Here is a 27,463-nt window from a genome sequence, read left to right as displayed (position 1 = left end):
GCAAACGGGCCACTTTCGAGTTTGTAGAAGTACAGGATGGCCTCTATTCTCTGTACTTTTGTTCTCGCCTTTTCCCACTCCAGTGACATGTAGTCCTCTTCAGCGCAGGGCACTATCGGAGCGGATTATCTTACAAAGCCTCATTGGTCATCTGGTCTTTTGTTTATCGGCTAGGTGGCAGCCACAACTCTGCGGCTTCTTTCGCATCTACTTTCTCACCCTTCCAACCTCTAGAACAAGTCTCACGGGCACGCTGACCGTCTTTCTACTTTTGTGCCCGCTGTCACGCGCTCCCAGGTTAAATTGCAGCTTCCTGAACTTGCAGCTCTTCTTGATCACAGCTTCGACATGGCATCGTCCAGTATCAGTAAACGCGAGTGGATGAACTGGGTACGTAAATTTCCAAGGCTTAACGTCACAACACTTCCAGCTTTTTCATCCACACATGCTTGCCCCATGTCAACATTCATCATATAGAACCCTTTCTCAATTTAATTACTGCCTGTCAAATCACTCGCACTAATCTCATCACCAGGCCGGTGAGTACGCGCACGAAGACACCAGCACCCTCGTGCTCAGCGCACCCAGCAGCGCCTTCGTCGACATTCGGATCCTCCTCCCGCACACCCAGACTCCCGCTCCGGCTGCTGTGCACCCAGCAGACACCACAGCATCACCACTCGCTCCCCAATCGCCGCCACTTTTGCCGAACACGGGCGGTCCCGCATCCCGGCTCGACTGGGCTTTCGCCGGATTCTCCGAAACTAGTCCTGGCAATGACAGGATCCGCGGTGTTGTGCATAAAAAGTGGACGCACGTGATTGACTCGCGGTGCGGGTTTGACGAGGAGGGCACGCCGGACGAGGGCGACTTGTGGGATAGGCCGGGGGGCTATTCGTTGGAGACGGGGATCATGAAGCATCCCAAAAAGGGTGTGGATGTGGCGTATCAGGAGATGTGGAGGGAGGTTGAAATCAAGGTGAGTTGAATAAGTTTCTCTTTCCACCTGTCCATCAAGTCGAGAGGGCTTTTTTAACTCGGCCTTCCGTAGGCTGTCAATCGTGAGCCTTTGCGCCACGCTGTCGTCCTGACTCACCATAACCCGCAGCTCAAGTCCCGCGGCATGATTGTGCGTGTCGGGCAGTATTGCCAGGGTATCTACATGCTAGACTGCGAAGTCACGGTCGAGCGATGGCAGTGTGGAGCTGATGACGAAGACAACATTGTGCCCCGCGGCCGGGACGGTCAACGTCAGTTTTACGGTCAGCAGCAGCATCAGCTCACCTGGTCGCGTCCGCCATCGCCGTTGAAGCAGTCCATGGTGCCGGATGATTTAGGGAAGGTGGAGTGGAAGGAAGAGAAGAAGAGGACGGATGACTTGTGGAGGAGGACAGTCAAGCTCGGATCGCGGTTCTTGCCGTGCGTGTGGACTTTTGAGCCGGAGAAGTTGACGGTGGCTGCCAAGCTGATGGGTCCGGGTGAAGAAGACGATTACTGGGAGGTCAAAGAGCTGGCTGCTTGGTGAGGAGAGACTGGAGCCAGCTGACGGAAAGCACAATCTCTCGAAAGAGAAGGCAGGACGAAGATAACAATTGAATCAACCGACGATCTTTAGACTTGAGCAACCGACTATCCCACCAGTCTCTCACCTACTCACCTTATGATTCTCTCGCGTCTCTTTCTGCACTCAAAATGACCGGGGTGGCATACATTCCTATCCAAACGCCCGACCAAACGGCCTTCACCTCCGACGTCGCCGCCCTCTCCTCTCCCATCCGCATCCTCCTACGCGACACACTGCTCCTCTTCAGAAACCTTAAATACGCGCCCCTAGCTTTCGAGCCCCGTGTCCCACTCAAAGAGCTACCGCACCTACAATGCCACGATCACGTCACGCCTCGTCGGGACTTTGTTCTCGTGGCTCTCACGACGGCACTGGAGGCGCTCCTGGGAGTTGTTTCGGGACCGCTCGTGCTAATTCTGAGTGGATGGATGGTCCTTCTGTTCATCTGCCTGGCATATAGTGTACTGTTGATACTGTTAAGAGCCGTCCGAGGGCCCCTTATTGTCACCAGCCGGGTCGACATGACGCGTTGTAAGGCGCTGGACAAGGAGAAGTGGTATTTTGTCAATGGCGTGGGGACAAGGTATCCCCCTCGTTTTCCCTTCCACCTTCGATTATCACTCTCGAATGGCATTGCTCACAATTCTTCCCCAAAGCCATCGCGCCCTTCAGCACACGGTCGACCGTCTGGCAGTCACGTTCCAGCGCCCCATCACTGGCATACATAACCGAACCTACGGCGTGCTTGGCGATCTCGTCGTGTGCTTGTTCCAGCGGTGCTTTAGATACAATACGGCCGACGTGCGCTGCGTGTACGAGATGCTCAAGTTGCAGATTCTTGAGCCGGGCGTCGACAAGGTCGTTCTACTGGCGCATGGGCAGGGCGCCTGCGTCGCCAGTCTCGCGTTGGACAGAATGCTCCTCGAGGTGCCGAGCAAGAGTTTGGAGAAGCTGGTAGGGATACTCACGAACGCTTACCTGCAATTTCCGACTCGATTTTGCTGCATTTTGACTCTTTTGGGATGCTGACGAGTTCCTCAAGGAAATGTTCACATTTGGCTGCGCAGCGTCTCACTTCAACAACCCGCTCTCGCACTCATACCTCACCATTCTCCTGCAAAACTCGGCTCTCAATCCGGTACTGTCTTCGCGGCCTCGCCACGTGGTCCCCATCATCGAGCACTACGCCAACGAATACGACCCGTTTGCGCGCTGGGGCGTCCTCAATTCAACGCGGGAATGCCCTGGCCAGCGCTTCGCCGGCCAAGTCTTCATCAACAAAGACGCCTCCGGCCACCTCTTCAATCAGCACTACCTAGACACCATGTTCGCGCTCCCACCGGCGCGCATGGCCGACCTCAGCATGAGCAGCAGCCGCGGCAGAGACTCTGCTGCCAGCGACCAATCCTCCGACAACAGCTCAACCGAAGCGTCGTTGCCGAGCCCGCCGCCGCGCCCAACCATGAGCCCCTTCCTTGACCGCATGGTCGACGTCGACTACGGGACCGCTGCGAGGCGCGCCGAGACGGTCGATGCCGCGCGCATCCAGGGCTTTGGCGTCATGCCGGCGGCGGACGAGGCGCAGGCGGGGGCAAAGGCGGCCAGGGGCGCGGCCAGGGGGCGCAGGACCAGCGTCGTGGATGAGACGCAGTTGGCGCTGGGCGAGGGCGCTGGGCGCACGGTTAGGCAGTTGAGTCGGCTATGGTTGTATGTTGGTGGGGGAGAGTCGAAGAGGATGGAGGATGTGCATCGAAGTCGTGGTGTGGCTTGAAGCAAGTACCTTATGTTGGCGGTGGGGAGGGGTTCTTGTAGAGTGTGGTGGCGAGGTTCGATAGTGGTGGTGTGATTGGTTCGCTTAGACTATTTGCTTGACATCCGCTCTTCGTCGTCCAAACCACCTACCTATTCAAAGACCAATCTGTTCGCAAAATTTCTGTGCTCTACACAAACCGCAGTCTCTACAAACCCCCTCTAAAACAGAAAGAAAGGCCCCAGCCGCTTCCCCCCTGGTCGTCAGAACGCGAACCGGCAAACCGCAACCAAAGACCGGCGGCGGCGACGCAGCGGCCTTCGCTCCTCATGGGGCAGTTTTGCAGCCCCCAAACAGCAATCTCTTCTGGAAATCCGCCGTCCGCTTCTTGACTCGTTGCATGGCTGATCACTTGGCAGCGTGGAGCGCGAGCGTTGGAAGCGTGATATTCTCCGCGAGCCCGGTCTCTCTGATTGGTTGGGCCACTCGTTTAAGAACGTGCTGTGCTCTGGGGATTTTTGTGATACTTGTCTGGGGACGGAGGTGTGTATGTATGTAAATGGGTGGGTGGGCTTTTCTGCTGCTGTTCCTTTTTTTTTTTCCTTTTTTTTCACATTTTGTTTCTTTTTCTGTTTCGACTTCAGTTGCTCGTTGTTGGGTTTGAGACATGGCTCGTTGTTCTTTGTCTTTGGGCAGACTGGCCCGTCTGCTGTGCGTACCGCTTTTCCTGTCGCAAATATCTGTACCCGGTGCGGAGGCGGCAAACAGCTCATCGCTGGAAATTTATGATTATGTACGGTGATCCAGATTCTCCCAACGCCACCTCACTCACTCTCCTCAGCCCTCACCATCTAACATCAAAACCTCAGATCATAGTCGGCGGCGGCACAGCCGGACTGGCCCTATCAACCCGGCTCTCGCAGCTGCTCCCCGGCAGCAGCATCCTCGTACTCGAAGCCGGGCCCGCCGCGCCGCACTCGCCCAATATCCTGATCCCGGGCCTCAAGGGCTCCAACCTCAACGGGCCCCACGACTGGAACCTGACGACGGTGCCGCAGGCGCAGCTCAACGGGCGCAGCGTGACGCAGCCGCGCGGCCGCGTGCTCGGCGGCAGCACGGCGCTGAACCTCATGGTGTGGGACCGCGCCGCCGCCGCCGAGTACGATGTCTGGGCGCAGCCGCAGTTTGGCGGCGATGAGGGGTGGGGATGGGAGAGCCTGTACGGCGCTATGCTGAGGGCGGAGAACTTCACGCGGCCCGCGGACGAGGGCGTGTATGGGGATGCTGGCGTGGCGTATGGCGGCCCTGTGCAGACGGTTGTCAATCGCTACGTGCCGGACCAGCAGTTGGCATTTATCCCGGCCATGGTGAACTTGGGCGCGCCGCTGAATCAAGAGTCGCTGGGTGGAAATCCGTTGGGTGCGGGGAGGCAGCCGAGCACGCTGCGCTCGAGCGATTATAGTCGCAGCTATGCTACGGCGTATCTGCCGCTGGCAGGGAGTAATGTCAACGTCGTGACTGACGCGACGGTCACGACGGTGCTGTTGGAGGATGAGAAAGACGCGAGCGGAGAGCTTGTGGCCAGGGGCGTCACGCTGGCCGACGGCTCCATCATCAACGCCAGAAAAGAGGTAATCCTTAGCGCGGGCAGTCTCAAATCGCCGCAGATACTCGAGAGCTCGGGCATTGGGAACAACAGCATCCTCTCGGCCGCTGGCATCGAACCGTTGCTCGATCTGCCCGGCGTCGGCGAGAACCTCCAGGACCATGTCAAGGTGCAGAACGTGTACCAGCTCAAGGCCAACTACTCGTCGTTCGACCGCATCCGCTACGACGCCGCCTACGCCGCGCAGCAGCTCGACCTGTGGTACCGGAACGAGACGAGCGCGTACGACTACACGGGCAGCACCATAGCGTTCCTGACGTGGTCGCAAGTCGCGGGGGCAAACACGTCGTTCGTGCCCTCCCCTGCTGCTGCGAACGACACAGCGGCGGCTAAGGCGCACTCAGCCATCGACGAAGCCAAACTCGGCTTCTTGTTGGACGAAGAAACCAACGCGCCGGCGCTCGAGCTGCTCTTCTCCGACGGCTACTTCGGCGCCGCCAGCTACCCGGCCGCCAACACGTCGCTGTACGGCGCCAACTTCTTCACCCTGATTGCCGGCGTGCAACACCTCTTCTCGACGGGCAGCGTGCATGTCGACGCCTCGGCGGAGGCTCCCGCCACCGCTGCGCCCCGAATCGACCCCCGCTACCTCGAGCACCCGTACGACGCGGCGGCCCTGCGCGAGGCGGCAAAGTACCTGCGCCGCGTCGCCGCCACGCCGCCGCTGAGCGCCTTTGTCGAGGTCGAGTACGAGCCTGGCCTTGAGGTGCAGACGGACGAACAGTGGGAGGCGTATGTGCGCCAGGCTGGCTCGACGCTGTTTCATCCGACGGGCACGTGTGCGATGATGGAGCGGGCCATTGGTGGTGTGGTGGATGGTACGTTGAGGGTGCATGGTACTGCGAATCTGAGGGTCGTTGATGCCAGCGTTATCCCTGTGCAGATTAGCGCGCATATCCAGACGGCGGTGTATGGGATTGCGGAGAGGGCGGCGCGTTTGATTGCGGGGTTGTAATGGTTGGTGCTAGATTTTGGTGTAGTCGTTGTAACTGATGTCTTAGCTGAATGCAATCAGATATTCTGCCGGCCAGGCGGTGGATGGTAAAGTCGAAGGGCGAAGTATTCCCAATGAATGTAATCAGAATATACAATTCTCGTCACTCAAATCTTCACATGCAATTTCGTAACCATGAATCGACCGTGGGTATCTGGAAATTCGGTCATTCCTAATTCTTGATTGCTACCATGATGCAGGCTTGAAGCTCGTTCCATTCCCTTTTCAGGCACAAGCCAACAACGCCAATCCAGCACTTTTAGAAACCGTTTACTGCTTCTTCTCGGCAGCGGCCTCGGCGGCGGCCTTGGCCCTCTTCTCACGGACACCGACAAGGCGGGCGTCGGAGCGAGCGACACGGAGGGTCCTGAAGGCGTTCTCGGTGGCGGGGTAGGCGGAGATGGAGCCCTCGGTGACACCCTTGTCCTGGACGATGGGCAGGACGGTGTTGATGTCACGGGTGACGTTCTCGCCAGCCTTGGCGGCCTTGACCTCCTCAACGGAAGAGTCGCCCTTCTTGGTGGCCTTGGTGCCAGTGCGGCGGGGGAAGACGATGAGGCGCTCGCGGTACTCCTTGAGGCGCTGGACGTTGACCTTCAGGGACTCCTCGGAGAGGTTCTGGCGGCGGGGGTCGACAGCGATACCGATGGTGGGCGCAAGCTTGCGGGAGATGCCAGCCTCCTGTTGGAAAAATCAGCATCTGTCCACGACTTCTTCAAATGTCTAGAGATGCGTACCTTCAGCTCGACGAGAGAGAAACCACGGCCAGCACGAACGCGGCGGTTGTACTTGATCGAGGGGCAGCGGACGACGGGGCGGAGCTTGTCGGTTGGGCGAGGAGCGACAGCAGCGGCCTTGGCAATGCGGGCATCGCGACGGCTCTTCTTCTTGCCGGCCTATTGAGAGAGAGAGGTATTAGGGACTGTCCGCTCGATCGGCGCCACTGCTCTCAGCCGAGTGAGAGGGGAATTACCTGATCGAAGTGCACGCGGACGCGGCGCTGCCAGTCCTTGCGGAAGTCTGCAGTCGCATGTTAGCGCCTTGATTGTCGTGGCTCTGCCTGGGAGAAACTTACGGTTGTGCTGGATCTGCTGGTTGTGCTTGATGGCCTGTACAGATTTTCAATCAGCAGCTGCCCTGGCTCAGTTTCGTGCCCCGTTATTCCACATAACAAAAAGGTCGCTGTGTATCCAGGGATCTGACGCACCATTTTGAAGGACTGAGGTTCGGCCTGCGGTTAGCTGGGAATTGTCGTCGCTGTCGAGGATCGAAATGTAAAAGTTCTGTGTGGAGTACGCTTATGCGCCAAGGAATCACGCAGAATTGTTTGGCCGAGTCCGACGGGGGGCAGGCGCTAACATGTGTGGCGCTAGTCCCGAAAGAGCACTGGGGTGGCGGCGGTGCCTGACAGTGAGGATGCTGACTTCCCAGCCTCCAGTTCAGTCCTTACCTTGATGTCTCCACCCTTGATTCGACTTCATCCCTTCCATCGCAACAGGTGACGAATGCTCCTCTCACTCGTCACATTCGCCATGGTTGTCAAGCTAGCATATCCAGTCTTCTTTGCTACCGTTGTCCTGTCCGCCCAACCCTCGGCGCCATCGCCCAAAGCGGCTCCGATTCGGGAACTGCCCTGGGGCCACCTCAACTTCTTGCACACGACTGATACCCACGGCTGGCTCGGGGGTCACTTGCAAGAGTCGGTTTCTCAGCCGTCATATGAAACGTGAAATATGAAACTAAACATGAAACAGATCTTCCTATTCCGCCGACTGGGGCGACTACATCTCGTTTGCTAAGCATCTGAAAGAGCGTGCTGACAGCGAGGGTGTCGACTTGGTCACTGTCGATACTGGTGACCGGATAGAGGGCAATGGTCTTTACGACGCCTCTGAGCCCAAAGGCAAATATATTTTTGACATTTTCAAGCAACAATCAATTGACGTCATTTGCTCCGGCAACCACGAGCTGTATCAAAGAAACTCGTCAGAGAATGAGTTCAACCACACCATTCCAAATTTCAAGGACAACTATCTGGCCTCCAATCTGGACATCCAGAACCCTAAGACTGGGGAATTCGAACCACTTGCGCCACGCTTCAAAAAGTTCACCACCAAAAACAAGGGCATCCGGATTCTGGCCTTTGGTTTTCTCTTCAACTTTGCCGGAAATGCCAACAACACCATCGTAACGCCAGTAGAAGATGCTGTCAAGCAAAAGTGGTTCCAGGAAGCCATTCGCGACAAGGACGTAGATTTGATACTCGTCGCTGGCCATGCCCCGGTCCGTTCCCAAGAGTTCTCCCACATCTTCAAGACCATTCGGTCTGTGAACTGGGACATTCCCATCCAATTCTTTGGTGGACATGCTCATGTCCGTGATTACAAAAAATTCGACGAGAACTCGGTCGCTCTGGCCAGCGGACGCTACATGGAGACGATTGGTTTCCAGTCGATCGACGGATTGAACGGCGGTGGGAAATCCGACGTCGTCCCTCAAGCCAAATTGTCCTTTGCGCGGCGATACATTGACAACAACCTCTTCTCATTGCACCACCACAGCGGCATGAACGGCTCGAACTTTGCAACCGAACACGGCAAGAATGTCACCAAAATGATTACCAAAGCCCGTGAAGAACTGAGGCTGGATCGACGCCACGGTTGTGCACCAAAGACTCTTTGGGTCAACCGGGCTCCTTATCCTGCCAACAACAGCATCTTCTCTTGGCTGGAGAAGCGTGTTCTGCCGGATGAGCTGACAAGTGCCTCCCGCATCGCAGAGGGCAAGAAGGCCATTGTGATTACCAACACGGGAGCTCTGCGATTCGACATCTTTGAAGGCCCATTTACCAGGGACAGCACCTACCTCGTCTCGCCGTTCACGAGTGGCTTCAGATATGTATCGGATGTTGCATACTCTGATGCGAAAAAAGTCCTCCAGCTGCTCAACAATGAGGGCCGTATCTTGGAAATTGCTTCAGCGGGTGCCCTGGACGCGGTATCGTTAGCGCCTCCAGAGCAATGGAGTGGCCGACTCCGTATTGCGAATGAGGATACTGTGGTCAGCCATGTCCAACATGATGGCCTCCAAGCGCCCCTAGGAGGATCAGATGACAAGCCATCCCGTACCCCAGGTTATACCACCGTGGATGACGCTGGAAACGATGGTGACGATACGATCCATTCGCAGATTGAGTTCTTCGACGTCCCGAACTGTATTCAAGCCAGCATCGGGTTCAACGAGACGTCTGAGGACAAGCCCAAGGAAGTCGATCTCGTGTACAACGAATTTGTACAGCCGTGGATTCTCCTTGCGCTCAGATATCTTGGCGAGGAGTACAACATTACAGATACCAAGCCTTACATGGAAGGAAGGAGCTTGACCAGCATGCTTACCAACTGGATTACTGAGAACTGGTCCAGCGATGAGGAGGTTTGCTCCACCCAGGACTGAAGCGTGCCATGTAGGATCAGTGGGGAAAGGCGTTGGCAGGGCGTTCCAGAGACATGTTTTGGCAGGAATGATGGACTCGGATGATCCATAATTAACGTAAATAGCTTTAAATTGGTAGATTGGACAGTCGCAGACCCTCGTAGGTCAAGAAAGCATGGTCATAAATTTATCATATCTGATGCGTAAAAAGCCCAATTAGGGCGAGAATTCCACAAAATCCCAGAGCTGATCGAGAATCGTACCAGCCTCAGTTGCGGTTTGTCGTCAGAGGCAGGACGAAGTGGGGAAGTTCACGGGCCAGCATTCAACAATGATGAGGTAGCCGGCCACATCAGGTCGAGGGGTCGGATAATCAGACTGCCTGACGTTATGCCAGTGACGTCATCGCGGGGCAGCTTTCGTGGCACTCAGGTCGACTTTAAAGAACCACGACTACCTCTGAAGCCCCTTTGCTTCTACTTCCCTACCACACAATCAACACAATCTAACCGCTCTCAATCCAAGCTTCGAAACGTTAGTTGAACCTCGCAACGATTCTACGAGTTGCTGCTAACCCTCCAAACAGAACTCCTCTACCCTCTAAACAAAGTACGACTACCCTCACCACCACCACGTGTCCTCGAAACGAAACCCAACCCTCATTCTATCCTCTTCAACGAAACGAAAAACGAACTCGCCCACAAGGATTCTGCTAACGCCATCAAGCAGCCTCACACGCAACACCACCACAACAATGTCTGCCCCCAACGCCGGCCGCCAGTCCCCCGAGCCCGAGCGCCAGACGGGCGCACAGCAGCAAGCCGCCCAAGCCGCTCCCAACGACCTGGGCGCGCAGCCGCAGCAGGGCACCAAGAAGGCGTCGGACGACCAGAAGGCCAACCTCAGCTCCAACCCGACGCACCCGCTCGAGAAGCACAGCGAGGAGACGACGAGCAAGACCAAGTAAAACAAACGAGGGGAAGGAATGTGATGGTTTCTGGTGTTCGGACGGATGGATGATATGATGGTATAAGGGCCTGGATTACTGCCCTACTCTATTTTCTCTTGATGGAAAACCTCGATCAAGGTTGAGGTGACGACGTAGAACATGTTTAATGAGCAATGGTTCTTGAAGTCAGATTTGTCATGTGTTGCCTACTGCCGCCTGTCAATGACTTGAGGCATGGTGAACTGAACGGATAAACCATTTAAATGGTCAGTGACCAGGCAGGCACGAGTGATCGGGTGAGCACATCGACACAATCAGAACGATTGCCGACATCGGTCTTTATTCCAAGGGATTGGTCTTCATTCTATCTATGGTATATAGTGCATCGACCCGTTTTCAGCAAAGCCAACTCTTCCTTCCTTCCCTCCTTCCTTCCCTCTAGATTCCCACAGCCAACCTCCAACGCCCCTCACTATACACGATACAACGCTCACACCCGACGACGACAGGCAGAGCTCAAGCAAAGTACCGATGCTTGATGACATCACTGCCACCAACCAACCCTTCCTCCCGCTCCTCCTTCTCAATCTTCCGATTCAACCACCAATACTGCACATTGGTCCAGATGGCAAAAAACAAGCCAACACTCGTGAGGGCGACAATGGCCGTCCAGCCTTTAACATAATTCGGGCCGTCGCTGGACTGGAAGAGCTGGGAGCCAATGATGCCGGACGCGTTGGCCGCCATGATGAACAGCGCCATGGTGATGCTGCGCTCGCCCGCCGACCGCGTGTTCAGCGCCATCCACGACCCGTTGACCGGGTGGTAGAAGAGCTGCGTCGCCAGCGCCATGGTCAGCAGCGCGTACCGCGCATGCTCGTCTGAGCTGCCCGCTAGCACGCGGTTGCCGATTGTGAAGCCCCAGAAGAGGGCGAGGCCGCCCGCGACCCAGGGCCCGCGTACACCGGTGCGGTCGCTGCGTCGACGCGTCAGTTGAGTGGTGGTGGTGAGGGAGAGGGCAGCGGAGACGACTTACGAGCACCAGCCTAGCCCCACGTTGAGCACCAGCGATATCCACCCGCCGACGGAGACGAGCGCATTGGCTTTGAGCCGCTCGTACCCGAACGACTGGACCAATTTCGGCGCATACGATGTCATGGTGCTGTTTGGCGCGACGGCCGTCAGCGTCAGGAGGAGGTGCGGATACATGCGCCAATTGGCCAACTGTCTTGCCGTCAGTTCTCTTGCTCGCTCATCTCCTGTCTTGACGGAAGGAACGAGGCCAGGAGCTGCAAACTTACCGCACTGCCCAACTCGCTCCAGTTGATCCACTTCTTCTTCGCCAGCTTGCGCGGGTCGTCGACGATGATGCGCCGATGCAGGATCTCGGCTTCGCGGTCGGTGAAGTATTGCAGGCCCAGGATGCTGCTGGGCCGCAGTGGGCTTTGCGGGAAGAAGAGGGCAAAGAGCACCGACATGACGACGGTGAACATGCCTTCAATCTGTCGAGGGTTAGTGGCATGGTTCAGGAGGACGGCAGGAGAACTTACGAGGAAGAGCCATTGCCAGCCGGCAAGGTTGGCTACGCCGCGCATGTGCAGGCTGGAAGAGCGTCAGTGTCTGATTCAACACCTCGAACGCAAGTCGACTTACATTCCATAACTGATCAGACCCTAGGGATCAGTCAGTCTTGCACGCTGATATACAGTGATTCGATTGACGTACCGTCGTTGCAACAGCAGTGAGGTTGCCCAAGAAAAATATCGAGAAGCGCTTGCTCGTTTCCTCCTTCTTATAGAACATCGAAATCGTATACAGCGACCCGGGAATGAAACCAGCTTCACAAAGCCCGAGGAGCAGCCTCGTGCTCAGATAGGCGCCATAGCCTTTCTGGAAGGCTTGGAACGTCGCCACGAGTCCCCTGCGACCAGACGTGAGCAAGTCGTCGGCCTTGGGAGAGAGAAGTTCAAACGCCAGAAGCACACGCACCACGCCATCATCTGACCACTGATCCAGCGCTGAGGCCCTATCCGGTAGAGAATGATGTTGGACGGAATCTCGAGCAGAACGATGCCGACGGAGAGCAGCTGCTGGCCAACGTTATACTGGAACTGCGTGATACCGACATCTTCCAGGAAGTAATCCGTCAAGGCATTGCCACTTTGGGACAGCAAAAGTCAGACGCACGATTCAAAGCAGCAGCAGCAGCACTCATCCCAAAGTGAGAGTACCACTCACATGTTGCCTCTGTCTAACTGCAGGGCATAAAAGCCCGTGACCAGGAGCGGCAGCACGATCAAGTCGAGCCTAGACCCAATCAGTCCCGGTTCGCCATGCCATGGTGCATGGCAGGGGGGTCGGTGTCGCCAGAAGCCACCTACTTGCGCAAGACGCGCTTCTCCTCGTCGACGGACCAATCGACCGTCGATTGCGCGAGATCATCACCGGGAGACACGAAGCCCTCGACCGCGACTGTACTCTTGTTCAGCTCGGCCAAGCCGGGGTCAAGTGGGGCGGTAGCAGTGGGCGAAGGATAAGAAGCGAAAAAAGAAGGAGGAGGACGAGGAGGAGCATGATGAGGAGCGTGTACCATCTTCGAAGTGTTCGTCGGCCAAGGGAGCATACGAAGGCTCCTTGTTGGATGATGACGATGTTGGCAGCAACGATGACCACGGCTGCAGCATGATGGCCACCTCGCCCGCGACGGCCTTTATTACTGACATACCTCCCCTCCCCGCTACAAACCAAACTACTGAACAGCGCGCCCGCGCTCGCGCGTCCTATGATGCTGCTGCTGTTTGCTGCTGCTGCTGGGACTCGTCCATCCGTCGGGGTGCCTGCGCGCCCCACTGTTTGGTGCAATTCGGCTCGCGAGCACGCAATCTGTACGATGGCTGCTACTTTGAGGATGGGATGATGCAAGGATGCGTATGTCCGCCCACTCACCCACACCACTAAAATTACGCAGGGCAGCCAGTCGTCTAACAAGCAGCGCTCCGGGTCCCTTGCCTAGCTGAGAATTTTCTGCGGAATGAGGCGACTCGCTCGGGCAGCGGAAGCAGCAATATCGATCAAGTGCCTAGCTATCAACCCGTCAACCCATGCTCTTTCAGCTGCTTTTTTTGTTGTCGTCGTCGTCGTCGTCGTCGTCGTCGAAAAAGAAGGGCCGGATCAGTTGGTTCGTCCGCTTTGATGCGATTCGATTTGTTTAGCCAGTCAGTCAGCTCGACAGCTACGTTACGTAGCGGAGCGCGGATGTAGATGCTCCAGTCGCCAAACGGAGTAGGAAGGCGGTTACGTCGCCGCAAGCATGGATGCCCGTGATGTGCTTGGCTCCTGTCCACCGTCATGAAACACGACATGGGGGGCAAACAAGCAAAAGCTTTTGATTTGACAGCTGCCCACTTGATGCCATCTGCACATCGGTTGACGTGAGGATCCATCCACACGTCGATCAGCTAGGATAGGTAAGTCAGCGCGCGGGTGCGAGATGCTCTATCAATATGAGGCAGACTAGACAGAGAATTCGGACTCATCATTGAATTCTTCATCTGCGCCTGCAAAGACCGGTCTAGTCAGTTTGCTCGTTTTGGCCAGTCGTGGCCGCCGGACTCGCAGCCGAATGATGGATGGCGTGCTTGGCGGAATCAGTTGGCCAGACACTCATGCTACCATTGCGAGATGCAGAGCAGGACGTCAAGCAGGCTGTCGGTTGATTAACCGCCATTCAATTCAAGCGCTGCTGTAGCAATCTCGTCGTGCCCCTGTGGTTCTGGTGAACATACACGCTGCACAATGGTTCGCCTTGCCGAATCAACAAAAACCTGAATCAACGTCACTCGCTGATACCGTACATCGATACAACGCTAGATTTTGATTTGATGAGCGTTGATCGAGGCGGGCGACTTTGCCAGTGTCAAACCGGGTTCATGGTAAAGCTTGACTCGAGATTGTTGCACGGCAGCTGCGGTACCTCAGTGTACCTACAGTAGCGTTGGTAGCATGAGAGGCTGCGGTTGCTGAAGATGGTCGGGTTTTAGCGGCACTGTTCGCATGTGAAGCCTGCTTGCGGTTGAACCAAGCCGTTGGTCTCACGTCGAAAAGCAAGTAATATTGGATGAAGAACGTTCGATTGGCTTCAAAAGAAATTCGTCGGATTACGCGGACAACCGAGAGCCGAGAGTACCAGTCGTAGGAAAATGTACAAGAAAAATGTCGTAAAGCAAGACTGCTAAAGCCAAACGTTCAAGGACCGAAAAAGCGGATCTGTCAGGCAACAAACAACTCCCAGTAATGTTGCCTCCCCATGCAAAACGCCGTCAAAATGCCCACGGTTCACTTCTTCATTTCTTGCTCGTCTTGGCTTCGGCGGCGGCCTCAGCAGCAGCCTCCGCTGTCGCCTTTTGCGCCGCCATTTGCTCCCTGATGCTGCCTCCGGCAGCCCTCCACCACACATCGCGTCCCCACCTGATGGTCCTCTCTGCCGCTTGGGACGGGGTGTCGATGGCTGGCCGAACATCGAGGAAGAAGACGGGCATGCCGTGCTCGGGCTCGCCCTCGTAGTAATCGATGACGTACCTCCTCTCGACGCTCGATCCGTCGGGCAAGTTCCTCTGCACATACCAGTCGTGTCTGTCAAAAGGCGGCTCGGTGTGGAACTTGCTCGGCCAGAGTTGTCCAAGGAATTGGAACATGCGCGCCTTTGGCGTCAGCTCGCCAGGGCGGCCCATGAATCTAGTGAGCTGAGGAGGCTGCGTGTCCTTGACGGGCCAAGGTGATGAGAGGAGCTCGCTCGTCTGGCTCGCCTCCTCGCCCTGCCTGCTCTCCTTCCAGCCGTGCAGGATGCCGGGCCCGAAGCGCCGCTCCCACTCGAGAATCTCGGCCCAGGCGCCTTCGTTCAAGAAGTTGTGGACCGCCACCATGCTCTCGACGGCATCTTGCGGGGTGTCGGTGTATCCCTTGCGCAACATGGCGTTGTACATTTGCTGCGGGGACGGGTATTCCCAGTTGCCGCCACCATCGCCGCGAGGAATGGACGACGGCTCTCGCTCGGTCGGCAGGTCGACGATCTGGTTGGCGGCACGTTCTTGGGAGAGGTTGGAGGGCATGTAGTTCAACGGATTGAGTTTATCGAGAAGGCCAGACTTGGGAGCAGGCGCGTCGGCGGGCGGGGCTGGCGTCTTTTGGTCTGGAGGAACGTAGGGACAGGCGCTGGCGGGGACAGAGGACGACTTGGAGGGAGCTGTCAAGCTGGCTCCAGCGGACGACTTGTGCATAGGGCACCCAGGCTGAAGATTGTCAACACATGATCGAGGCAAAGGCGCATACACACATACCGGTGGAGAAGCATCAGAGCCGTGGGGAAGAGGGTGAGGGGCGACGGGGCCCTTTGGCTCTGCGTCAGCCCAAAACCAACCCATGATGCAGTGTGAGTGGAGAATTTTGTCGACGTGAGATGGAAAAGTGGAGAGGATATGGAGGAGAGAGTAATTGCAAAGGATTTGACTTGGTAGAAAGTTGCGGCGAGCATTGACCACGACCTGACGCCGGGAGATCAGCCTTTTGAACGCCCGAACGGCTCCGCGCCACCACCTCACTGCCCAGTGTGCTGCACTCCGCTTGTCGCCGACCACATCCACCCGAACCCTGCCTCGACGCCTTCGACGTCATCTATTCTCCTTTGGACAGCAGCAGTCATTCTGCAGCAATGTTGCCGAATAGAATTACGCCTATTTGTCTACATGCATCTTGATTCCCCGCCATGCCGCTGCTGAAAATGCTCGCTATCAACTCCAAGAAAATGCTTCATCAATCCCAGCCGCCAACGCCATTCACATGTCTAACGGGCTTCAGTTCTCTGCGGAGCCCACCCTTTCAACCACTGTCTTGCTCTGTCCAAATCCCCTCCTCCCTCTGCTTCGAGTGCGGCGACGCACCATTCTATTCCATAACCACCTCTTCCGCTGGCATCTCCCTCCGCAGCCAACATCTCTGCAAGCTTCCGCCTTTGTTGGCTGGATTCATCAGTGCAAAAGTGCAATGGAGTCGCCGGTGCCTCCCCTTCCTTTACTGGCAGTTTTTCTAATAAAGGCTTGATCAACGGCAGTGCATCTTTGGTCGACACGGACGCAGGCTGGATTCCCATGTTGGTCCGTCCAGTCTTGCAGTATTCGTTGCGACATGACGACTTTCCACACCCGGTGAGGAGCTGCGTCAGATAGCGTCGCTCAACACGGCGTCTGAGGGCTTTGCCGTCGGGATCGTTCATGCTGACGTAGAGAGGACCAAAGCATACACTGCACAATCTGATTTCATTCCCTGGTCCACGGCCGAGCCGGGTTGCAGCTCGAGTGTCACCTGAACTGTTTGCTCCGTCTAGAGTACGGCCACAGTTCAGGTTTCTGCACATTCGGGGAGAGGGACGGCTGAGTCTTTCGAGGTCGTGGTGCTTCATGTGTATGTCCATTTCTCGAAGTCGCACAATTTTGTTGCAGAGATGGCACTCAGTCGTACGTCCACCATCGGCAAGCTCATGAACCGTGAGACCAGACAACAAGGCCTCGGCGTTTGGTTCATCAGGATCCCCTTCTTGCGGAACGACGAGGTGACAAAATTGACACAAGATCAGCTTCTGCGGGCAGACCGTTGTCTTGTGTTGAGCCAATTGTGCCAGAGACGTGAATGTGCGATCGCAGTTTTCGCATGTGTGCGAGGTGTGAAATAAGTCGTCATGTTTCGCACGGCTTAGCGGCGTGTTCCCCCAGAAGGTATCCTGAGGGCAGTGCCAGTGGTTTTGGAATGCCTCTGACCGTTTTTGAAAGACTTGGCCACATCCCTTTGGACATGCTGCGTTGTTGCGAAGACAGAAGTTTTCGTGGAGGAACAAGGTACGCTGGGGAACCCATTGCTGGCAGTTCTTACACTGGACATCGTCAGCATTCGGAGGGGCCTCGGAAGTTGAGACGCTGCTGGGCGGTTTCAAAATGTCCTCGGGGTCGTATGGAGCCGCTTTGACCTGGAACGTACGCGGAGCTTTTGAACTCTCTTCAGCGTCCGGCTTCGCATATGCGTGGACTGATACCATCAAAGACTCGGCGTCCTCCAATTCCACATTTGTGGGTGCCAATCTGATCCGTTTCGGGTACGTACTCGACGTGTTGCCAAAGACAAACTCGTCTGCGCGTGGTTTTGCTCTTTGCCGGGATCCGAATGGATTGACGTACAAGTCCACTTCGTCTTCCGGGTCAACTCCGCTGAGTTCAATCTCAAGTCCTTGAGAACGTATCCATGAAGGTAATTCGTAGTCGACGTATTCTCCGTCCAATACTTGACCCTCCACAACCGCCATCAAGTCCAGCCTGCCTCCGGGCGAGCTACCAGCTGATGTTCCAGGGGCTCTTTGCTTCTTCTCCCAAATCTTCTTCAACGTTTCCCTGGCCTGCTCTTCGTTCAGCGGCTCGATGTCTACCTCCAGGTCCGTGTCGACGACGCATATGCCTTCTCCGTCTGGTTGGAAACCGTCAACGAGGAACCGAAAGACTTCTTTTCTTTGACCGTTCCGTCGCCCTGTGGGTATCTCAATAATTTCGCCGTGCGTAAGAGTCGTAAAACTGGAGCGCAGGTGTTGTTCAAGCAGCGCCTTCCAGTCCTCAGGGTCGTAGCCCGCCTCAAGGGGTCTTAATTTCACGTAGGTGCCTTTTGGTAGCTGTCTTGAATGTACAGTGATTTTCTGACGCTCTTTGCCATTTCTTGACACATGCTCGGCATCCTCAGTCCTGTCTACATCCTCGTCGCTGTTGTTTCCGCTCGATGCAGGACTTTCCTCTGCAGTCAAACCCAGTGACTCTCTGAGGAATTTACTCAGCACGACCTGGCCATCCTCTGCCGAAAACTCTCTTATTCCTGCATAGACGACTCTCCCATTGTCCGGATTTACTAGCCGAAATGTAAGAGGGTGAGGTAACTGATGATTGCGCTCGCGGAGCTGCGTCTCGGCTAGTCGTGCCTGTCTTTCAGCGGCGATTGAGTAGGGATTGTAAGGGTCGAAGTTCGAGGTCAGGGCATGATTCGAGGACGACTCGGTAGTAGTCACAAGCGGAGCGGCGGCGAGTAGCTGCTCGAGGGCTGAGGGCGGTAGGAGTAGTTTGTCGCCGGCGAGATAATGCGAGACAGGCGCAACTTCGAGCTGTGCAGACCATTCGAGGGAAGGTTGTTCGTCCATGGCGTTGTGGCAGCGGTGGATTGGACGTCGCGAAGGCGAGAAATACATGTACCTTACCTTACCTTACCTTACCTTAGCTCAGTCGCGCTTACAGAGAGATTCTGGAAGGACCCACGTCATGGCGTAATGGAAGAGTCTCGGATCTTGGCGACGGCGATAACGGAAGGGCCGGAGATGAATGATTAGATAGTCCCCGCGATTTGATTTCGCAGATCCACCTGAACAAGGAAGCTGCATGTTTGCTGTGGCGTGAGCTCCTGGTCCTGCTGGTGCCAGTCATAGCCGCTACCTACTGACCTCTCTTTTCTTTTTTTCCCCCTTCACGCCCAACGCCCTCTCATCCCTCAACCACCCTCATACACCACTGCCCTCTGTCAAAGCCCGCTTCTTTTCCTTCCAGCATCCCGACGACACCGCCGCCCTGATCTGAGACATCGTTCAATGGCTTCGTCGTCGAATGACGCTACACCAACAACGCTATTCGACCTGCTGAACAATTCACTACTACTGCGTAATATTGCACCTCACCTGCCAGTTGCCTCGCTCTTTGCCCTCGCCCGCACCTCAAAAACTTTCTTCGAACTCGTCACCAGCTCTCCTGATGCATTCCGCTACCTCGATCTCTCAGTCGTCAGCTCAGCCGCGGCCCCGTCGCACGAGCCACTCGATTCCGGTGCCATCACATGGCGCGCCGAGCGTATGGATGTGGCCGTGACTGAGGATGAATTCTACTCGGGTCCGCTGAGGGGCATCTTCTCCAAGCTTCAAAGAAGGCATCTCTTAAAAAATGTCTATACTCTGGTTCTGGACGGCCTGAACGTTCCTGCAGACCTGGTTCGCGAGATCATCGCCGAAGACCGATTCAACGTCCGCATTCTCTCCATCCGCGAGTGCACTCACCTCAATGAGAGAAAGTTGACCCAAGTCCTGAAATATGCTGTGCGGCCAACACGACCAGCGGGAACCCCCAGACTGAAGGGACTTTATGTGTTTGGCCCCAAGGACCCATCACCCTTCACAGATGTCGTTCCGAAGCCGCAAAGGTCGCCGCCTCGCACTCCAGAGAATATCGGTGGTGTCATGGCATCGCAGGGTGCCCAGATCGGCGCAGAGTGGAACCAGAAATCCTCAGAAGCTCTCAATACCGCTCTTGCCCGCTCTGAGCACAAGTGGTATCAAACCGCTGGACGGGTCCTCCATATCAAACGCCCGTCCACCGAGTGGGCTGAGACGCTCAAGGCCTGCGAGGGGATTATCTTTTTCGATGCCGTTTTATGTCGCGGCCCGCGGCACGACATTGAAACTGCATTCACGCAGGGGTCTACGCCGCATCCTAAATCGTTTTTGAGCCCAGCAGTCGCGAATGTTGCGCTGGGACCCACTGGCTGTCAGAGTTGCCACAACTGCCCTGAAGGTCCAGCCGTGTTTGGAAAATCCCCGGCAGCCCATCTCCCACTGCTGAGTCCTCCACCGCTATGCTCTTCGACAGTCCAGGCCGCGCAAAGACCTTCTTCCGTCCCGGGCTCGCCACCGCCCATCCTGATTGCGCGGTGCGAGGAATGCCTACGCGGCCGTTGGTGTGAGCGATGCAACAAATGGTGGGACGAAGACTGCTATTTTGGGTCCACAAGCAGCAACGCCGCAGCCATGACTTTGACGGCCATGCAACAAACCGAGCAGCTTCAATCCATTGCAAATGAGAATGGACAGCCGTCCAACAATATCAAGGTACATATGGGTCTCTGTACTGCACAATGCCTCGTCGGTGAGATGATGGCTGGGGCTGGGAGCGCGGGCATGTGGGGATGAACATTGCCACCATCCCAAAACGAAACGACTTGAAACTCCTCAAAAGCGTCGAATTGATGCGGAGATGTGACCATCACCCATCACCCAGCAGAGCCCCTTCGTCCGACTTGGCGCATGGAGCCTCTGGATCAACGTCTCAAAATGCTATTCGCGCTCCTCCACAGATTCAGCTCCGTGGAAGCGCTCTCAATACCGCCCCGGCCCACCATTTCCTCACAAATGCACCTCATACATCTCAAACGGAGCTCCAGGGGGGCAGAGGTATGTTCTGGACTTTTTGGCAAGCACAGAAACGGCTGACAGGGGCTCGTCTCACTTTTCAGGGACATCAACCATCGTCGACACCTGCTGGTGTCAAGCGTGATTGCTTTGGATGCGGTCCCACATGCGTTGACTGCAAGACCTTGTACATTCGCGCGTGCCATAAGTGCCGCAACGAGTTCTGCATCCTGGACAATGACGGCTCGTCGGCCACTGCTGTAAGTGGGATTGTCTTCGCTCTCAACTTCCCATTTCCTTCACTCCCGGTTCGACGAGATCCCACTGTGCGGATGAAGAGTTCTGTGCTGACCAGTGGACGCCTTGGGAACAGTGCGATTGGTGCAACTTCAGCGGACGACGGACGGTGGAGCTCTACTGAGTTCAAGCTGGTGCGGACCTACTCACGGACAGTTGGCTCGCCCCCTGTTCGTCTCCCTCCCTGCAACCAAAAAGCTTGATCTTCGAAAAGACGAAAGCCAAGATGATACCAAGTCAGACGAAGAAATGATCAACCACCAGACATATCTCGGCATCTTAAAAGCTTTGGTTTCCCTCGGCCTTGGATTGGATGACTGCGCCTCATGAATTTGCATCAAGACATGACCCGGATCTGGGTGGAACCAGAAAAGCTTCCGGCGGACCAGAAGCAAAAAAGCAAAACAAAATCCTTCCTACTCTAGCCTCAGTATGATTTATCTCCTAATCCGGACTTGGGGTGGATGGACAGAGAGCCTTGGATGATACTACTGCAGTTGGTATTGGCGACCATCGATCTCTTTGGGTCTCTTTTCCTCACGAAATGACGTTCTCCTCTCTTCTCCCAATCGATTCTCTCTTATTTTTGCTCCCTTGAATCGTGTCAGGCAATTGGCGACACCTCTTCAAACCAGTCCAACTGGTATGCGCGCGCTTTGTACAGAGATACCCCCTTCCTCCTCGCCCCTGCTCGTCACGACCCTCATGCAACTTTTCCCACATTTTTCCCCACGCCGTCCCTCCCTTGTGCTTCTATAGCACAGGGAGGGCCGTCTATGTGTTTCTTAAAATTTTCGGCTCAGTCACCTCATTACCGGCTTTCCTTTGCGCCAATTCTTTCACACATCAGAAGCGCGCGTGCATGAGACATGCAGGCATGTCTCGGCGCCCGGCTGGCTGGCCAAGTACGAAGAAATCATACCAGGGCTTGGATCAATGTAATTATTAAGCTTGATCATTGTCACTATTCGTCAGCGCGTGATGCGTGCGTGGATATACGTAGGCTTTGCCTCGCCGACCTAGGATTGACGCTTGCTGGCCCTGACTACAACAACAACAACAACAACAAGCCATCATGGGCGCTTTATTTGCTGCAGTGAGCTGCGGCATCGATCTACGTCATCCATCTCCACGCACCTCGAACTCGAACCATCCCCATGATCCAGCGCACCTCCGAATCACCAAGAAACAGCATTGCCTACCTAGCTACATACATGGGAATGAATAGGAAGGGCGATGCCGACGGACGGATGGTATCCCCTGCTCCTGCTGTCTCTCCTGCTGTCTCATTTCGTAAGTAGCAGCAGCAGCAGCAGCAGCATCGGCTCTCCACCTCTCAACCTCTCCACGTTCCATTGTACCCATCCATCATCGACCCATCCAACCCGCCCACCTTCCTGCAGGCATACACGCAACCATGCAACCATGCATGTATGCATTCATGCATTACCTATCTTGCGCGACGCAGATTGGACTAAGCAGCCATCTGATTGATCGCTTTGTGTTGGCTAACCAGCTAGCCAGCCAGCCAGTCTCGCCCCGCATGCACTTTTTTTTTTTTTTTTTTTTTTTCCTCTTTGTATGTGGATGCAAGTATCGTTCGTCCGTTCGTTGACTGTTGAATTGGGTTCAGTTCAGCGTAAGTGAGTGAGTGAGTGAGTGAGTAAGTAAGTAAGCAAGAATGTAGGCTGTTTTCTGTCGCTCCATGCACGTATGCAAACGCAGACTCGCAGATAGGCTTCCACACTGCCACACTGCCACACGGGCGTGGATGTAATTTGTGGGTGGTTGTTGGTTGGTTGGCTGGTTACCTACAGGTACGTACCCAAATCGTTGTTGCCCAGAGGCGGCGCGGGAAAATAGGAAAACAAGACGACAACGGACGGTCGAGGCAGTCAACCAAGATTTGACACAAGATGAGTGGCTGAGTGATTGACTGCGTGCGTGATTGACGAGGCGCGGCGGCGCTTAACAAGGCATGGCACAGCGCGCTGCCTGCTGAAGACGCGCCGGAAATGACATGTTTGGACTGACTGGGTTGAAAGGAATTTTTGACTCGATTTGATCTCATGTCATTCAGCCCCGTACCAAATGCACAACCCATATTCCACAGCAACAGCAAAGGTGTAGAAAGAAGGCAGTCATAGTGCCCTAGACAATTCCCACAACCAAAAAGCCCCCCGTAGCATCAAGAGGACAACGACGACGATTCATTATATCGGAACTGTACTGTACCGTACCGAGCGGCGGCGCGTGCCACAACCTTGTGCCGTGTGCCGTAAGACAGACAGCCGCGTGGCTGGCTGGCTGACTGACTGACTGGCTGACAGGCTCTATCGGGGAAAATGCAACATTCAATTCGACAAAAGCAATCATGAGTCTCCAGCCCAGAGGAGAAAAGGGAAAAAAAAAATGAAAAATGAAAAAAATAAAAACAAAAAAGCCAATCTGTAGGGTGGAGGCGACAAAACATGTTCAACTTAGGTTTCTTTCAACTTTGAAATGTTTATTGGTGGGTACTCCGAGGACGGGGGGCATCTTATTGACAAGATGCGGAGTCTGCGTGTCCGTTTGTTTGAGAGGGAAAGAGGCATAACCACAAGAGGTACTTTAGTGGTCCTCTGAACGCGTCTAAATCATGAATGCAATCTTGCCAGGCCCCCAAACGAGAACGAAGAAACGTCACGAGAGCAGAGGCACACACCGCAGGGCAGCCCAAATTGAATAAATTGGTTCTGCTGGGCATATGCGCCTGCCTTTCGTGGAAGAATTCGCAAAAACAACTGACTTTAAAGATAGTCGGAAAACCGACCTGCAGTCTATTAGGAATGGAATTCGCAAAAAAAATCAGATACCATTCACCCCCAGCGCCGTGCTATGCCAAATTCGATTCAAGGGGGGGAGGGGGTGGGGGTTTAAAAAAAGGATAGAAAAAAATGTCAGTGTTTTTGATTCCAGTGTGGGGCTTTTCGTTCGATGTGATGATCGACGGAGTCCCGGGTATCTTTTTCGTAGTACCATTGCAAAGGGCCCACCTGAGCCGTGTTGATTTGGCGGTGGTTGTGGTTGGTGGAATGAGTGGATGCCGAGTCGTTGAGTAGAAAAATCGTCCAGCCTCCAGAGACTTTAGGCAGTGGGAAGTTTGTCAACCAAGAGACCCTTAGCTTTGACCCATTCGGGGTCTAGGAGTTTGTCCTTGTCACCGTAGAGAAGCTTATACGCGGTGCGAATGGTTCCGTCACTGACACCGGCCACGGGGGCGATTTCCTTTGGCGTCTTGGGCTTTCCGACCAGGTGGCTGATCATGTAGATGCAAGCTGCGCAAGCCGACAAAGGGGAGCGACCTGCCAAACATCCATTCCTGACCATTTCCTCGGCGAGTTTCTGCGCCAACATTTGCTCGCGAGTGTCGAAGCCGAGTATGCTGGAAAAGCGGGCACAAAGTTCCGGGGGAGAAGTCGCCTCCTTGTGCTGATAAGTGTCTCCGGCCAGGACCATGCCGCCAGACGTGATGCGCGGGCCTTGCTTGTTTTGCTTGTTGAAGAACTGGTCCAGCAGCTTGAAGATGCGGCCGATTTCCTTCTTCGAGACACCCGTCAACTCTTGCAGTTCGCGGAACGACCGAACCTTGGAAGTTTGGCGACATGCGAGGAACAGGCAGCCGGCAACGACGTGTTCGAGTTGTTTGCCCTTGAAGATTTTGGCATCGTCGGTCATCTTGTACATGTGTTTGGCGGTGTCGGCCACGTCGCCGCTGAGTTGCCAGCGATCGGTCCATTGTCCAATGAGCTTGTACGCTGCCATGAGGGATTTGTTGCTCTTGTCGGCGTTGGTCTTGTTTTGGGCGCGGTTCAGCTCGCGGCTGCGAAGGCCACCGTCGTTGAAGGAGATGTTGGTTTGCAGCTGAGAGCCGTTCAAGAGAGGGTTGGCTGCGTCACCGACACGAGAGGGGTCGTCGCCGTTTTGATCGTCGTTGGAAAAGGTGCGCCATTCAGAGCGAGTGTCGACGACGCGTGCAGAAAGGACGAGGCCGCAGGATCCGCAAACCGTGTCGCCGTTGGAGAATTCTTCGATGAGGTTGGGCGGGGTCTCTTTGCAGTCGGGGCAGATGAGGTGGATGTTGTAGTTGTCGACATACTCGTCGTCGTGGGCGTTGGAGACGGGAGCCTGGCGGACCTCACCGGGGGAGAGAGCCATTTTCGAACGGTGAGAAAGCCGGAGTTTGGGGCAGGCTGAGAGGACTGGGGGACGTCTTGGAGACTGTTGCTGAAGGTCGGTGGCGACTCGAGGACTGCAGAGGCGTAAAGAGCGTGTTTGACCACGGGCTCCAAGCGGCAGCGGCACGCGTGGAGGTGTAGAGTAGCGGGTGGAGGTGGTCAGTGGAGCGGTGGTAGAGAGAGGTGAGACACTGAAGAGAGAGAGCAGCAGCAGCAGTTGAATCCGCGGCTGAGTCAGCTCAAGGCTGAAAGCACGTGATCTTGAGCCGTTGGTGCCATGGTCGCGAGGCGATTGAGGTTCCTTGGATCCAGTCAAAACGCAAGCAAAGGGAGCCATCGAAAAGACGACAGACAGACAGACGGCAGCCTGGCACAATTGCGCATTTGTTTGGCATCCCTGCGGTTTCGGAGCGTCAAGTTAAGTTCAGCGGTCCAGCGCTTCAGCTACTTGGGTCCGTGCTGTTGCGGGCTTGCGGCTCAAACTCGCAACTTCGTTCACCTCACCACCCACGGCAGCGAAGGAGAGCCTGCACCTCGAGAAGCATCACCACCCCCACGTCATCATGCTTGCTCAGACCATCCGGGCCTCGGTGAGATGAACATCTGTCGAATTGTGATGGCCTCGACTGACAGCTGCTTGCAGAGCCGTTCCCTCGGCCGTGTCGCCGTCAACGTCAGCGCGCGCCGTACCTTCCTGACTCCCACGGCCGTCCGCCAAGGTAGATTGCCTCGCGTGGTTTTCAAACGGCACAATGATTGACCAATTGCAGCCGACCTCGTTCAGGACATGTACCTGCGCGAGCTCAAGAACTACAAGCCCACGCCCGTCAAGCCCCAGGATGCCGAGGGCCACGTCCAAAAGTTTTCCATCCCGGCCGCGCCCAAGTCTCCCGAGGAGACGGACCTTGCAAACGACTTGAAGGCGTACGAGACGCAGCAGGTCGAGGTCGAGGGTCAGGCATCGTCGGGCGAGGCTGCCCCGGTTGAGCAGGACTGGTTTGAGGAGGAGGAAGAGGAGCCGGCTGCCGCCCACTAGAGGGTTGGACGAGAAGTGGAAACGGGCGGGCAACATCGTTCTGGGCAACTCGTCTGCGTGATTGGGGCCGGCCGTCAGACCAAAAGACTCTCGAGCGCCAGGTCAGGGCAAGTTAGCTAGACGATGGAGCTTCTTTGCTTCCTACAAGAATCCTGTTGACGGCACGGGCCGAGCTCAGAGGGCACGTTCGCGTGGGAGGAGGAAAGATGATGTGGTCATTTGTTGTTTACAAGCAAGTTGTGCGGTTTACAGCAAACAATTGATGCATGATTGAGGCGTTTACATTTCGGGAAAAAGGTGCTACATTTCGGTTGCATCAAATTGTCGTATCGAATGGACCCAAGCGGATGATGTACATGGCTTTGATGATGAGAGGGGTTCCTTTATGGAACAGAGGCAGGGGGCAAGGGGTGGCAGCGGCAACGACGATGACGACGGGAATATGGCAGTCTGGCAGTCTGGTCACAGAGGGCTCTGGGGCTTGCTAGGTGCCATGTTGCTGGCCGGAGCAGTCGGCTCGAAGGGGAGACTTGGCAGACAGGATTGGCGGGGGGTGGTTTGGCCTTGCGCAGAGAGAAAGAGAGCAGCAGCTAAGAAGAGGGCGACAGGGCGAGACAGGGCGAAGCAATGAGAAGAGACTGGACATGGGGCAGCGGGACAGGACAGGACAGGACAGGACAGGACAGGACAGGACAGGACAAGACATGACATGACGATGATGGCATGGCGTTGTACTACTAGACTTGGTACCTAGTAGTAGCAGCAGCAGTATTAGCAGCCCAGACACGGCAGACAGCAGACAGCAGAGAGGCGCCGCCGTTGGCCCCAGTTGGTGTCGTGTACCCAAAGCGGTTTGGTTGGTGGCATCCATCCGCTGGAGCTCGGCGGCTGGCGGTTCCGTCGGTCTAGTTCCTTGCCCGTTTTCCACATCAGCTTCCATGCAGTGCCCTTCAATTGCTGTACTGTATTGCGCTGCAATAACTTCTTGTCACTGGCATCCAACTTGCCATCCCGTCCCACCGTCGTCGCTTTGGTTGCGTCTGTCTGTCTGTCTGTCTGTCCGTACTGTACTGTACTGTACTGTACCTAGGTGCCTGGGTACCTTGCCGTACCTAACCACACGTCCCTCCACCTGTCTGCTGCACCTCCGCAAGACCAACTACACGCTCGTTTCCCCTCTCGCCCTCCTCTCGACCCGTCCCTCTTCTTCTCCTACCCCCCTTCATCTCTTCGCTTTCCATCCGCCCCCTCGACAATAACGACGGACCCACTGCCGCACCGTCGCCTGAGAGCTCTGGCCCCCCCCCCC

The 27,463-nt window shown here is 55.7% G+C and overlaps 12 protein-coding genes across 12 annotated transcripts; 6 read left to right on the top strand and 6 right to left on the bottom strand.

Annotated features, from left to right (window-relative positions):
* Nucleotides 1-348: 348 nt before the first annotated feature.
* Nucleotides 349-3,383, top strand: IWZ02DRAFT_521442 (uncharacterized protein; the record flags this gene model as incomplete). The annotated part of the gene is made up of 6 exons (XM_066770790.1): nt 349-390; nt 536-979; nt 1,052-1,501; nt 1,642-2,147; nt 2,221-2,518; nt 2,607-3,383. 6 exons carry the CDS (start codon nt 349-351, stop codon nt 3,333-3,335), a joined length of 2,469 nt encoding a protein of 822 aa, XP_066621883.1. The 3' UTR covers nt 3,336-3,383.
* A 461-nt stretch (nt 3,384-3,844) lies between these two features.
* On the top strand, nt 3,845-6,067 carry IWZ02DRAFT_299763 (alcohol oxidase). Its single transcript, XM_066763914.1, has 2 exons — nt 3,845-4,107; nt 4,184-6,067. The coding sequence occupies exons 1-2, from the start codon at nt 3,982-3,984 to the stop codon at nt 5,933-5,935; spliced, it is 1,878 nt and encodes a 625-aa protein (XP_066621882.1). The 5' UTR covers nt 3,845-3,981; the 3' UTR covers nt 5,936-6,067.
* Nucleotides 6,068-6,093: 26 nt separating this feature from the next.
* IWZ02DRAFT_454804 (60S ribosomal protein eL13) lies at nt 6,094-7,228 on the bottom strand. Its single transcript, XM_066767748.1, has 5 exons — nt 7,182-7,228; nt 7,050-7,083; nt 6,948-6,994; nt 6,712-6,870; nt 6,094-6,655 (listed from the first exon to the last, which is right to left on the bottom strand). The coding sequence occupies exons 1-5, from the start codon at nt 7,182-7,184 to the stop codon at nt 6,245-6,247; spliced, it is 654 nt and encodes a 217-aa protein (XP_066621881.1). The 5' UTR covers nt 7,185-7,228; the 3' UTR covers nt 6,094-6,244.
* A 193-nt stretch (nt 7,229-7,421) lies between these two features.
* IWZ02DRAFT_454801 (Metallo-dependent phosphatase-like protein) lies at nt 7,422-9,745 on the top strand. Its single transcript, XM_066767747.1, has 2 exons — nt 7,422-7,673; nt 7,729-9,745. The coding sequence occupies exons 1-2, from the start codon at nt 7,480-7,482 to the stop codon at nt 9,425-9,427; spliced, it is 1,893 nt and encodes a 630-aa protein (XP_066621880.1). The 5' UTR covers nt 7,422-7,479; the 3' UTR covers nt 9,428-9,745.
* Nucleotides 9,746-9,802: 57 nt separating this feature from the next.
* On the top strand, nt 9,803-10,692 carry IWZ02DRAFT_454798 (uncharacterized protein). The gene has a single exon (XM_066767746.1). The coding sequence runs from the start codon at nt 10,161-10,163 to the stop codon at nt 10,371-10,373; it is 213 nt and encodes a 70-aa protein (XP_066621879.1). The 5' UTR covers nt 9,803-10,160; the 3' UTR covers nt 10,374-10,692.
* On the bottom strand, nt 10,623-13,259 carry IWZ02DRAFT_299692 (alternative sulfate transporter). Its single transcript, XM_066763913.1, has 10 exons — nt 12,946-13,259; nt 12,737-12,827; nt 12,594-12,662; nt 12,345-12,515; nt 12,081-12,276; nt 12,009-12,028; nt 11,906-11,957; nt 11,657-11,857; nt 11,392-11,579; nt 10,623-11,331 (listed from the first exon to the last, which is right to left on the bottom strand). Exons 1-10 carry the CDS (start codon nt 13,076-13,078, stop codon nt 10,872-10,874), a joined length of 1,581 nt encoding a protein of 526 aa, XP_066621878.1. The 5' UTR covers nt 13,079-13,259; the 3' UTR covers nt 10,623-10,871.
* Nucleotides 13,260-14,698: 1,439 nt separating this feature from the next.
* IWZ02DRAFT_380122 (cytochrome C1 heme lyase) lies at nt 14,699-15,775 on the bottom strand (the record flags this gene model as incomplete). Its single annotated transcript, XM_066765087.1, has 2 exons — nt 14,699-15,643; nt 15,692-15,775. 2 exons carry the CDS (start codon nt 15,773-15,775, stop codon nt 14,699-14,701), a joined length of 1,029 nt encoding a protein of 342 aa, XP_066621877.1.
* Nucleotides 15,776-17,099: 1,324 nt separating this feature from the next.
* IWZ02DRAFT_491604 (ubiquitin fusion degradation protein UFD1-domain-containing protein) lies at nt 17,100-18,576 on the bottom strand (the record flags this gene model as incomplete). The annotated part of the gene is made up of 2 exons (XM_066769754.1): nt 17,100-17,201; nt 17,257-18,576. The coding sequence occupies 2 exons, from the start codon at nt 18,574-18,576 to the stop codon at nt 17,100-17,102; spliced, it is 1,422 nt and encodes a 473-aa protein (XP_066621876.1).
* A 278-nt stretch (nt 18,577-18,854) lies between these two features.
* IWZ02DRAFT_299642 (uncharacterized protein) lies at nt 18,855-21,036 on the top strand. The gene is made up of 3 exons (XM_066763911.1): nt 18,855-20,304; nt 20,709-20,864; nt 20,978-21,036. Exons 1-3 carry the CDS (start codon nt 19,018-19,020, stop codon nt 21,023-21,025), a joined length of 1,491 nt encoding a protein of 496 aa, XP_066621875.1. The 5' UTR covers nt 18,855-19,017; the 3' UTR covers nt 21,026-21,036.
* Nucleotides 21,037-24,027: 2,991 nt separating this feature from the next.
* Nucleotides 24,028-25,098, bottom strand: IWZ02DRAFT_470324 (transcription initiation factor-like protein iib; the record flags this gene model as incomplete). The annotated part of the gene is made up of 1 exon (XM_066768793.1): nt 24,028-25,098. One exon carries the CDS (start codon nt 25,096-25,098, stop codon nt 24,028-24,030), a length of 1,071 nt encoding a protein of 356 aa, XP_066621874.1.
* Nucleotides 25,099-25,681: 583 nt separating this feature from the next.
* On the top strand, nt 25,682-26,154 carry IWZ02DRAFT_380133 (mitochondrial F1F0 ATP synthase-like protein subunit Atp14; the record flags this gene model as incomplete). The annotated part of the gene is made up of 3 exons (XM_066765088.1): nt 25,682-25,708; nt 25,762-25,837; nt 25,889-26,154. The coding sequence occupies 3 exons, from the start codon at nt 25,682-25,684 to the stop codon at nt 26,152-26,154; spliced, it is 369 nt and encodes a 122-aa protein (XP_066621873.1).
* Nucleotides 26,155-26,304: 150 nt separating this feature from the next.
* IWZ02DRAFT_299592 (uncharacterized protein) lies at nt 26,305-27,180 on the bottom strand. Its single transcript, XM_066763910.1, has one exon. It carries the CDS (start codon nt 27,092-27,094, stop codon nt 26,639-26,641), a length of 456 nt encoding a protein of 151 aa, XP_066621872.1. The 5' UTR covers nt 27,095-27,180; the 3' UTR covers nt 26,305-26,638.
* Between the last annotated feature and the right edge of the window lie 283 nt (nt 27,181-27,463).

The sequence above is a fragment of the Phyllosticta citriasiana genome (assembly GCF_038021145.1).
Source record: "Phyllosticta citriasiana strain CBS 120426 chromosome Unknown IWZ02scaffold_8, whole genome shotgun sequence".
NCBI classification, from domain to species: domain Eukaryota; kingdom Fungi; phylum Ascomycota; class Dothideomycetes; order Botryosphaeriales; family Phyllostictaceae; genus Phyllosticta; species Phyllosticta citriasiana.
This window is presented reverse-complemented; position numbering and strand designations above follow the sequence as displayed.